At 41.9% G+C, this 12,719-nt stretch overlaps 1 protein-coding gene across 1 annotated transcript; it reads left to right on the top strand.

Annotated features, from left to right (window-relative positions):
• The first annotated feature begins 5,329 nt into the window (after positions 1 to 5,329).
• cnpy4 (canopy FGF signaling regulator 4) lies at positions 5,330 to 8,129 on the top strand. Its single transcript, XM_064940492.1, has 6 exons — positions 5,330 to 5,500; positions 5,709 to 5,835; positions 6,047 to 6,143; positions 6,294 to 6,416; positions 6,512 to 6,629; positions 6,772 to 8,129. The coding sequence occupies exons 1-6, from the start codon at positions 5,416 to 5,418 to the stop codon at positions 6,879 to 6,881; spliced, it is 660 nt and encodes a 219-aa protein (XP_064796564.1). The 5' UTR covers positions 5,330 to 5,415; the 3' UTR covers positions 6,882 to 8,129.
• The last annotated feature ends 4,590 nt before the right edge of the window (positions 8,130 to 12,719 follow it).

Here is a 12,719-nt window from a genome sequence, read left to right on the forward strand (position 1 = left end):
CCTGGTATAGAGGTCCTGGATGGCGGGAAGCTTGGCCCGGTGATGTACTGGGCCATTCGCACTACCCTCTGTAGTGCCTTGCGGTCGGAGGCCAAGCAGTTGCCATACCAGACAGTGATGCAACCCATCAGGATGCTCTCGATGGTGCAGCTGTAAAACCTTTTGAGGATCTGAGGACCCATGACAAATCTTTTCAGTCTCCTGAGGGGGAATAGGTTTTGTGGAGTGCAAAAGAGATTGCATCATCTGTGTATCTGTTGGTGCGGTATGCAAATTGGAGTGGGTCTAGGGTTTCTGGGATAATGGTGTTGATGTGAGCCATGACATCCTAGTAATCCGTTTGGCCCAGTGGCCTTGTGAATGTTGACCTGTTTAAAGGTCTTACTCACATCGGCTGAGGAGAGCGTGATCACACCGTCATCCGGAACAGCAGATGCTCTCATGCATGTTTCAGTGTTACTTGCCTCGAAGTGAGCATAGAAGTTATTTAGCTCATCTGATAGGCTCGTGTTACTGGGCAGCTCTCGGTTGTGCTTCCCTTTGAAGTCTGAAATAGTTTGCAAGCCCTGTCACATCCAACAAGCGTCGGAGCCCGTGTAGTATGATTTGATCTTAGTCCTGTATTGACGCTTTGACTGTTTGTGGTTCGTCAGTGTCACACCCTGACCATAGTTTGCTTTGTATGTTTCTATGTTTTGTTTGGTCAGGGTGTGATCTGAGTGGGCATTCTATGTTACATGTCTAGTTTGTCTATTTCTATGTTTGGCCTGATATGGTTCTCAATCAGAGGCAGGTGTTAGTCATTGTCTCTGATTGGGAACCATATTTAGGTAGCCTGTTTGGTGGGTGATTGTTCCTGTCTCTGTTTGCACCAGATAGGGCTGTTTTGGGTTTGCACGGTTCTTGTTTTGTTAGTTTGTTCATGTGTAGTTTCTTTATTAAAGAACCATGAATAGAAACCACGCTGCATTTTGGTCCGCCTCTCCTTCAACTCAAGAAAACCGTTACAGTCAGAGGGCATAGCGGGATTTCTTATGAGCTTCTGGGTTAGAGTCCCGCTCCTTGAAAGTGGCAGCTCTGCCCTTTAGCTCGGTGCGAATTTTGCCTATAATCCATGGCTTCTGGTTGGGGTATGTACGTACAGTCACTGTGGGGACGACGTCCTCGATGCACTTATTGATAAAGCCAGTGACTGATGTGGTGTATCTCTCAATGCTATCGGAAGAATCCCGGAACATATTCCAGTCTGTGCTAGCAAAACAGTCCTGTAGTTTAGCATCTGCTTCATCTGACCACTTTTTTTATAGCCTGAGTCACTGGTGCTTCCTGCTTTAATTGTTGCTTGTAAACAGGAATCAGGAGGATAGAGTTATGTTCAGATTTGCCAAATGGAGGGCGAGGGAGAGCTTTGTACGCATCTCTGTGTGTGGAGTAATGGTGTCTAGAGTGTTTTTCCCTCTGGTTGCACATTTAACATGCTGATAAAAATTCTGTAAAACTGATTTAAGTTTCCCTGCATTAAAGTCACCGGCCACCAGGAGCGCAGCCTCTGGGTGAGCGTTTTTCTGTTTGCTTATGGCGGAATACAGCTCATTGAGTGCAGTTTTAGTGCCAACTTCGCTCTGTGGTGGTATGTAGACCACTATGAAAAATACAGATGAAAACTCTCTAGGTAGGTAGTGTGGCCTACAGCTTCTCATGAGATACTCTACCTCAGGTGAGCAAAACTTTGAGACTTCCTTAGCGTGCACCAGCTGTTACATAAATGCATAGGCACCCGCCCTGTGTCTTACCAGAGGCTGCTGTTCTGTCTTGCTGATAGTGTATAACATGCCAGCTGAATGTTCTTAATGTTGTCGTTCAGCCATGACTCTGTGAAACACAAGATATTACAGTTTAATGTCCAGTTGATAGGATATACGTGCTTTCAGTTCGTCCCATTTATTTTCCAGCGATTGAACGTTAGCTAGCAGAACGGAAGGCAAGGGAAGACTAGCCACTCTTCGCCTGATCCTCGCAAGGCACCCAGAATTGTTTTGGCTCGATCTCTGTTTCCTTCTCCAGCAAATCACAGGGATCGGGGCCTTGTCGGGTGTCTCCTGAACATCCAGGTCATTTTGTGACGATTCAGATGGCATTGAAGCATTGGATGAAATATTACTGTATCTGCTCGTCGGATTCACATTACATCAGTCATCTATTTATAAACCCCAACTTTGATTATTAATCTATTCACGTCTTCATACCTGAACTTCTTCACACTCTCTACCTAGCCAAAGTATATTCCTCTCTCATACCCAACACTGTCAACAAGAATACCACCACGATGATATGAACGCTACAAACCCTGCTGTGTCAAAATGTTTCATACAGTGGGGTATAAAAGTATTTAGTCAGCCACCAATTGTGCAAGTTCTCTCAATTAAAAAGATGAGGCTGTAATTTTCATCATAGGTACACTTCAACTATGACAGACAAAATGAGAGAGAAAATCCAGAAAATCACTTTTTAATGAATTTATTTGCAAGTTATGGTGTAAAATAAACTTTTGTTATTGACCAAATACTTATCTCAATACTTTGTTATATACCCTTTGTTGACAATGACAGAGGTAAAATGTTTTCTGTAAGTTTTCACACACTGTTGCTGGTATTTTGGCCCATTCCTCCATGCAGATCTCCTCTAGAGCAGTGATGTTTTGGGGCTATTGTAGGGCAACATGGATTATCAACTCCCTCCAAAGATTTTCTATGGGTTTGAGATCTGGAGACTGGCTAGGCCACTCCAGGACCTTGAAATGCTTCTTACGAAGCCACTCTTTTGTTGCCCGGGCGGTGTGTGTTTGGGATCATTGTCATGCTGAAAGACCCAGCCACGTTTCATCTTCAGTGCCCTTGCTGATGGAAGGAGGTTTTCACTCAAAATCTCACGATACATGGGCCCCATTCATTCTTTCCTTTACACGGATCAGTCGTCCTGGTTCCTTTGCAGAAAAACAGCCCCAAAGCATGATGTTTCCACCCCCATGCTTCACAGTAGGTATGGTGTTCTTTGGATGCAACTCAGCATTCTTTGTCCTCCAAACACGATGAGTTGAGTTTTTACCAAAAAGTTCTATTTTGGTTTCATCTGACCATGACATTCTCCCAATCTTCTTCTGGATCATCCAAATGCTCTCTAGCAAACTTCAGACGGGCCTGGACATGTACTGGCTTAAGGAGGGGGACACGTCTGGCACTGCAGGATTTGAGTTCCTGGCGGCGTAGTGTGTTACTGATGGTAGGCTTTGTTACTTTGGTCCCAGCTCTCTGCAGGTCATTCACTAAGTCCCCCCGTGTGGTGAGATCTTACGTGGAGCCCCAGATCGAGGGAGATTATCAGTGGTCTTGTATGTCTTCCATTTCCTAATAATTGCTCCCACAGTTGATTTCTTCAAACCAAGCTGCTTACCTATTGCAGATTCAGTCTTCCCAGCCTGGTGCAGGTCTACAAGTTTGTTTCTGGTGTCCTTTGACAGATCTTTGGTCTTGGCCATAGTGGAGTTTGGAGTGTGACTGTTTGAGGTTGTGGACAGGTGTCTTTTATACTGATAACAAGTTCAAGCAGGTGCCATTGATACAGGTAATGAGTGGAGGACAGAGGAGCCTCTTAAAGAAGTTGTTACAGGTCTGTGAGAGCCAGAAATCTTGTTTGTAGGTGACCAAATACTTATTTTCCATCACAAATTGAAAATAAATTCATAAAAAATCCTACAATGTGATTTTCTGGATTCTTTCCTCATTTTGTCTGTCATAGTTGAAGTGTACCTATGATGAACATTACAGGCCTCATCTTTTTACGTGGGAGAACTTGCACAATTGGTGGCTGACAAAATACTTTTTTGCACCACTGTATATACACTGCAACCGTAAACAAGGCAACAGTAAACATGTTGTCCCCCACAAATGATGCAGCACCCCCCTTGGGCCAGTCAGTGTAATTTTGTAAATGACGGTTCTCTATGGCAAGGTGTATCATTCATCCAAGTTTCATCAAAATGGGGCCAGTGGTGTCCGAGATATCGCATGGGTTAGCTAGACTCATGTCCCTGAGCATGTGTGCCAAATTTCATCGCTGTGAGTCAAACCGATCAAGAGATATAAACATGTGCCCGTTATAGTGCCACTGTGGTCAAAATGTTCTTGCATCTGTTGAGTCTTGACAGTGTTTTCAAAATATGTACCAAATTTCGTTACAATACAAATGTGCCAGGCCACACCCACATGAATGTTTATTGGTCTGTTTTCTGTACAGGTCTGGAATATATTGCGTTGAGAGACCGTTGTCCATCGATGCCACATCAAGTTTTGTGCAGATCAGTCATTCGGTAACAGTAGTGTTTTTCACAAAACTCTAAATGGCAGAAGAGCCACCATGACAGTCTTAATGGGTCCCGAGGCAAATGTATTCCTTGTGAGAGGGACCTATGTACCGAATTTCATGACTTTAGGTCAAACGGGATGTGGGGTGTGACCTTTCAAAGTTTGAAAATGCAATCTCTTGTTACACTGATTGGCCAGATGGTGGCACTGTATTTTAAAAAAAAATGCCGGATCTTAAATGGCAAGATGCAGCATTTACCCACATTTCGTCAAAATCAGGCCATTGCTGTCTGAGATATCCTGTATGACTAATGTGCGAACGAACGGATGAAGACAGATCCACAGGCCCCTCCAGATTTCATCATGGGGGTCAATAAATAGTAGGCCCTAGTTCTGAATTATAGCACTGACAAGCAAAGGCTGTGTGAGGAAAATGGCACGTGAACTTCAGGAGCATTGCAGCCGCGTGATAAATCGGCTAAAAAGGCACAGCAGTCTTTCCTCTGGCCAGAGTGCTCATTGCTAACTGGGGAGTGGGGGCTTGAGACTCCAAAGCTCTAAACTCACTTAATACAATCCCTATGAGATAAAATAAATATACGTTAACTAAAAAAGTTTGTTTACATTTTACAAATGTCCACTAAATATATTTCCCCACCTTGAGTTTGAATTTTTCAATGCTCGACTAGATTTCCTAAATCGGATTCGCACGATCCGCCTTTCCCCTTTTTGTTTTTCACTAGATAACACAGCTGCAACGTAAAGGTGCATGAAAATAATAAATAATTGCTTTTTGGTCTTAACCGTATGACTTACCTTAAATTATCAGTCTGGTGAAGGTTAGGGCTAAAATATTGTATGAAAATAAATTGGAAATAGCGGGGTTTAGCCATATTTATGACTTTCTGGCTGTGTTAAGTGAATACCTTTTTGGGAAGCTTCAACTACTACACTGCGCCTGCGCCTTGCCATTTATGTGCTGTGAGTCTCTCAGAAAAATGCCGATGTGGCTTCTGTAAACGGATTTAGGGAATCAAGTTGGCGAAAAGTTGCAATGGAACTTTTCCTCTTGTGCCTTTTTTGGGTGTGCAGCTTCGCAATATCAGCCGAGGACGAAAGACTGCCCAATCGATGCGAAGGTAACGTTAGCTACAGTAGTTACACATTGAATGTGACGATGTCTTGCTCAGCGTTAGCTTTTTTGTATACTTAGCTAACGTTAGTTATCTAGCTAACTAGGAGATTCAGTGTCTGTGAATGCATTTTCTTACTTACATGGGACGTGTTTATAAATGTAAATTAACATGCATTTGAACAACAAAACATCCGCCTGTCGGAACCTTATAGTGTGTAAGTTCCTGACGGTAGAGCTCCAAGCAGCCTTGGAGAAGACTGGTCGGTCCAAGGAGGTTCTGGAGCTAGGAGCAGTGCTGGACACGGGTAAACGCAGACGCAAGATCAAATACAATACCTCGTAAGTAACCCTAGGAGGAGTATTTTAAAGTGTCCCTCTCCTTCAACCGTGTTGATGTGATAAAACAGGATGGGTCAACTGGCCTTTAAGATCGATGAATGGAAGGATACATGGAGAGCAAGCATCTCATTGAGCTCTGCTCTATTGTCATAGACTGAAGTGATTTGACCACTCATTTTGTAGTTGTGATTTTTGAAATAACTGTTTTCAGTGAGACCCGTCTGACGGAGGCAGTGGATAACATCTGTGAGGGGATCCTACAGTACAGTGTCCATGCTGAGAGACCTGGCAGCCTCCGATACGCCAAGGTCCTCACACCTCCATCTTCGCAGTTTAACCAATGTTCATGCTTTAGAACAGTGTTCTTCAATCCTGGTCCTGTGGACCCACATGACATGCAGGATTTTGTTCCAGCCCAGTATTAACACCTGAGTTAACTAACCATCTGTGTGTTTTAGGGTACCAGTCAGACCATGGCCACTCTGAAGAACCTGGTCCATAAGGGGGTGAAGGTGGAGTTGGGTCTGCCCTATGAACTCTGGGACGAACCCTCAGTGGAGGTGTCTGACATGAAGAAACAGGTACATACCCGTGTGTGTTTACACATCAACACACAGCTTTACAGGCAGAGGGTTGTGCGTGTTCATGACAATAAGTGGGTGTTGGGTTGTTTCAGTGTGAGACGATGCTCGAGCAGTATGAGGAGGTTGTGGAGGACTGGTACTTCCACCATCAGGAGGAGAGGCTGGAGCGCTTCCTGTGTGAGACACACATTCTCAAGACCTCCGAGCAAGGTAGGACACACACTATAGCATACACACTTGCAAACGTATACCTAAAGCACACACTCACCCAAGACACTTGAATAGTGGCAAACACAACATACACGTGTTCACATAGTTAAACACTTTCCTGGGTTTTCCCTCTCTCCCTCAGAATGTCTACAGGAGGTTTGGAAGGGTGACATGGGAAAGAAGGGATCCAAAGTGGAGGTAGCAAGCGAAGAAGAGGGAGGAGGGAAGACTCACGATGCAGGAGAACTGTGAAATCATCCAAAATGGCGGAGTGAAAGTCTTCCTAACAGAACTACCCCTCTTTCCTTCCCAAATGGTCATACGATATTTGGCGTGGAACATAGTTAGAAGGCGTGGAACATAGTTAGAATGCATGGAGCAAAGTTACATTCAACATCAATAATACTGTATGTAGCAGACCAACCAACTGAACATTACAATTCCTATCTCTGCATTGACAATCCGCCTCCTGTCTTGCTCCTCAGAAAGCTAAATGTGAGCTAAGTCAAGTCTCCCAAACCTTCACCACTCTATTATCATACACTATATCTACAAAAGTATGTGGACACCCAGGGTAACGGGGTAGCGATGAGTAACGATGCTTCGTGGGTGACTGTTAATGTGTGCAGAGGGTCCCTGGTTCGCGCCCGGGTATGGGCGATGGGACGGTCTAAAGTTATACTGTTACACTGGTTTGGGCTAGGCCCCTTAGTTCCAGTGAAGTGAAATCTTAACGCTACAGCATACAATTACATGATAGAAGATTCTTTGCTTCTAACTTTGTGGCTGCAGTTTGGGGGTGGCCTTTTCCTGTTTCAGCATGACAATGTCACTGTGCACAAAGCAAGGTCCAGAAGTGGTTTGGTTGAGATGGGTGTGGAAGAACTTGACTGGCCTCCACAGAGGCCTGACCTCAGCCCTATTGATCATCTTTGGGATGACTTGAAATGCCGTGAGCGAGCCAGGCGTATCGCCTCACATCAGTGCCCGTCCTCACTAATGCTCTTGTGGCTAAATGCAGCAATGTTCCAACATCTAGTGGAAAGCCTTCCCAGAAGAGTAGAGGCTGTTGTAGCAGAAAAGGGGGGATCAACTCGATATTAATGAACATGATTTTGGAATGAGACGTTCAACGAGCAGGTGTCCACATACTTTTGTTCATGTAGTGTATCTATTGAGCAAGAGCAACATTTTAATAGTCATAGATGTGTCATTGTTTACAGTTTACAGCAAATCAATATCATCAATTTACACACACCTGTCCCTTTTCAGTAGGTAAGTTGAAACTGAGAATGCTACAGAACACTACAATATGAAAGTAAATTGAAAACCAACTGCATTATCTAAGATGGGGAAGTATAAGAAATTGGAAAGCCCTTTTACCCTGTCGAAGTGTGCACATGTTTTGTATTCGAGTACTACTATATGGTACATTTTTGTTTAAAAAATCCAATATGTACGTATCGTTTTTACATTTGAATAAACTGTTATCGCATTGTGTACATGTGAGTCTTGAAATTTGTCTGAATTTAATTTAGCTTCTCACATGCCTTCTACTGTATAGTGAGCAAGAACATTGGGATACTGGATTTTATTTATTTTATTTTAAATGGTACAATTGCATATCCAATGAAAGTCTGTGGAGCTACCAGGCTGGAGATGTGAGAACTTGTAATGTGCTGCCATCTTGTGGTATATTTTTGAAATTGTCTCTAGAACTGCATTGATCTGTCAGGGTCCCTGGCCAAGACCGGAGCAACAAGTTTTTTTTTTGTTTTTTTTGTGTGTGGAAGATGCGCTATTAGTCTTGCTGCCATAATATTATGCGGAACAAATATCCAACATTAAGCTCTGTTTAGGTGTCTATGATGGGAACATGTACGATTTTACACGTGTTTTTCTTTTTGAAGGAGAAACTAAATTGAAATAGTGTGTTCTCCTGTTTCTGTCCCAGTGTTTATACAGGCTTTTGGCCCTGAGGATGGTACTGCAAATCAACCAAAACTATGTGAACCCAGCAGATACAGCCAAGCACATTAAGAAACAACACTAAGGCGGTGTTGCCAGAATTCAAATAAAGGATCTATATAGTCATCTTCATAAGGTTGGAACCTGGCTCTCTAACTTCTCTACCCAGAATCAACAATTCCAATCTCAACTACTTAGTCAGTGTTCAAATGAAATGTAATATATTTTTTTACAACAAACAATTGAGTAGTTCAACTAGGGCAAATTGTGACCACAGAACTTTACCTGCACAATTGTTTATTGGCCGTTGACTAGGTTGACTACTTTTGTGCTACATCATTGATCATTCATATTTCACAAATGTAGGAAAATATTTTCCATGTGGTAAAAAATAGATTTTTGCCTTATGCAAAGTGACATCATCCCTATTCTAATCGGTCCCACCTGCCAGAAGACTACACCTGATTGGTCAACTCATTATCTCCAAAAATTCTGATTAGTTGATTAATAATTAGAACTACCGGTAATTGCTATCTCTGTGGAAGGTTATTGCTGAAGCACTGACTTGTTTGCCATAAAACCTAAAGAAGAAGCTCTAACTTTGGTTTGAGAGTAATGGAGGAAGCAGAAGCGATGCTTGATTCTTTTGGCGCGAGTATAGATTGAGGAAATGAGTGAAATACTGTAACATCTTAGAATGGAGCTTAAAGGACTAGTTGTAAATCAAGATAAGCTTCGGTATGATAACGCCTCATTCCTTGTGCAGTTCATGAGCAAGGATGTTTTTAGGTGGGAAACCCGTTTGCCGTCACAAAGATTGTGAAGGATGCATTGGGTGAAGTAGAGTCAAAGTGACCAGGAGTGGTATGGTGGTGTTTTCATGTGTGTCAAAAGGAGAGAAGGATAAAGCACTGTGGATGCACAAATGGTCGACGCATGAAGTGGAATGCTATGATTATCGGAGTAGGGCACCGATTAAAGGTGTCATATCTGGCGTCTCGATAGATATTGAGGCTTCATGGTTTAAGATGAATATGCCAGGAATAGTTTATTCACATCGCTTAACCTGCACTGTGAATGGAAAGGAGGAAAGCCTTTCCGTTCTTACGTTTTGATGATGAATTTCTCCCGACCCTTGTAAAGCAGGACTGTATTAGATCTGCAGCGCAAACGTACGTACAAAAGCCACTTCAATGTCATATATGTAAAACATTTGCCCACATCTCAAGTGTTTGCAAACTCAATATTGTTGCAGAGTTCACTGAGTGTCCTGTTTAGGGTGAAGAAGGTCCAAGTAGGAAGGATCAGGGCTGTTGAGAAGCTCTCCTATGCAGAGGCAGTGAAAAAGGTTGAAGCAGCGAGCAGAGATGATAACGCTAGGGCAGTGGGTGATGCCCAACAGTTATGTGGATGTCAGGTAGTTGAGAGATCCTGAAAACACTTAATTGTGAAGGTTGATTTTGTTGCGTTTATTTGCAAAGGTGATTAATTGTACAGGACAAACTAACAAACAAAAAAATTAAAGAAACTGGAAATCATTGTGAAAGCAGGTCAAATGTTCTTGGATATCAATGATTTCACTGCTGAGACACTGCAGGGAATAATGTCTGACAATGCTTTCTCCTCTCAGGCCCCAGAACCTGTGTAAGGATCTGAGTGAATTTGACTGAAGGAGTATATTGACTTTACTTCTTTTTTTTCTGCAAATAATGATTTATTTTTAGTAGGTGGCAGCGAACCGCCTTTTTTGGATGTATTCCACCAATTAAACTTTAAAGAAGAACTTTTCACCAAGTTATTTGGTGACGCGAAGTGCACCCTGTTGGCTCAGCGTTTGGCTCTTGGTGCTGATGGTCCTTTAAGTTTTGGCAAAATTATGTCAGTTGTTCGGGTTAACCACAATGTGTATTTATTATGGATCCCCATTAGCTGCTGAGGTTTATGGTTTAGTGAACGATTTGTCCCAAATAAAATGCTTTTAGATTTGAAATTGAAAATATGGCAAATAGGAGAAGCAATATCATCCACTATTTTCCTCTAATTTTCCATCCAAGTTGTCATACCCTGGTGGCATGTCATTGTTGATATACAATACTTTTTTCACCTATTCCACACTCACTTTATGGAATTCAAAATAACAATGCTTGTCTTTCATAATTTGGTCAGATATACTTGGATGTATAGTGTCACCGTTTGTTGCTGGCATGTTATGCCTAAATTTGCCAATATTGCCAACTATTTTAATGTTTTTTTAATTGGCAAGATCAGTCGGTTTTGTGATGAATGAGCTGATTCAATGAATGATGGAGCTGAGTTTGCCTGTTTTCCCAAAATTTCATTTTAGGTGCTCCAAAGCTTTTTATATCACTTAACTTTGTTTCATCGTGTAGTTTCTTCTTTTTATTCAGATTAGTGTCATGAATTTCTGAATTTGCAATAGGTTTGCCAATTGGTTGTGCAGCCATTCCTGCCATTCCTTGAGCCTCATCCCTCTCAACCATACAATTGTTAAATTCCTCATCGAGCCACAGGGATTTCAGTGTTTATAGTCATTTTCATAATGAGCGCATGCTTATTAGAAACTGGAATAAGCAATTTCATAAATGTGTCAAGTGCAAGCGTCTGTTTGCTCCTCATTACACACCACAGACCAACAAATATTATTTACATCAACATAGGAATCACTACAAAAATTATTGTATGACTTCTCATACACTATATTTGGCCCAGCCTTTGGAACTTTGATTTTCCTAGATATGGCTACCATATTGTGATCACTACATCTGATGGATGAAATTAGCTTTCAAGCTAATTTCTGTAGCATTAGTAAAGATGTGATCAGTACATGTTGATGATTTCATTCCTGTGCTGTTTGTAACTAACCTGTCAGATTGACTGATAACCTGAACCAGGTTGCAGGCACTGGTTAAAAGTTTGCAGCTTTTTCTTGAGTGGCCAGCTTGTTGAAAACCTTTCAATATTTAAATCACCCAGAAAATATATCTCTCTGTTGATATCGCATTACATTATCAAGCATTTCACCCGTTATCCAGAAACGGACTGTTAGCACTTGGTAGTCTATAGCAGCTTCCCACAAGAATGGGCTTTAGGTGAGACAGATGAACCTGTAGACATATTACTTCAACAGTATTTAACATGAGCTCCTCTCTAAGCTTTACAGGAATGTGGTTCTGAATATAAACAGCAACACCTCCACCATTGGCATTTCTGTATTTTCTACAAATGTAATAACCTTGTATTGCTACTACTGTTTCATCAAATGTATTATCTAAGTGAGTTTTAGAGATAGAATATGAATGTCATCTGTTAATAGCAAATTATTGATTTCATGAACCTTGTTTCTTAGCCCACGTCAGCATATGTAGTTAATTTTGAGCACTTTTCTGAGATGCTTGCTGGTTTTCATTGCTTTACTGGGAAGCTTAGCAGAAGTAAATATACTCGTGTTATTTAGTTTAGTGCAGGGTGAGCTGCACATGGTGGATTTCCTACTAGGGCACACTGCCTCGGTGTTAATAGTATAAATCTGGATCATGGGCACATGATTACTGTATACAATAGCTGTAGGATCAGCATAGGCCTTCAGGGCAGTTAGAGGAACAGAAATTAAATTACTCACATTGTGTCTACCAACGCCCCTGGGATAATTTACATTTGCTGAAGCATAATGACAACTCAGCATCACAATGATAGGGATTAACTGAGCTTGGCTTGGGTCATTGATAATTCATTGTCTCAACGTAGCTTTTTATAATGCTGTGAAAATATCTAGGAACCCAAATTAATTAGGTGGATCCCATCCTCCTCATAAAATGTGTTTTGTTTCCAAATGTATCGAAATAGTGAACAAAAGTTACACCCATTGCGCTGCAATAGTCACGCAGCCAGTTGCGGAAGCAGCCATTGACCCATTAAGGTGTGGAATAAGGCTGTAATTTAACAAAATGTGGAGAAAGTCAGGGGGTCTGAATTCTTTCAGAAGGCACTGTACATTTGACTGACTGAGTCTGAGCTGTTGTTTTGACAGGGAGCTGTGTTATTGTGGGAATGCTGGTAGTCCTAATACGCTGTTTACATTCCATTGTGATCTGATGGTAGAAC

This window comes from Oncorhynchus masou, chromosome 27, assembly GCF_036934945.1.
Source record: "Oncorhynchus masou masou isolate Uvic2021 chromosome 27, UVic_Omas_1.1, whole genome shotgun sequence".
Lineage (NCBI taxonomy): Eukaryota > Metazoa > Chordata > Actinopteri > Salmoniformes > Salmonidae > Oncorhynchus > Oncorhynchus masou.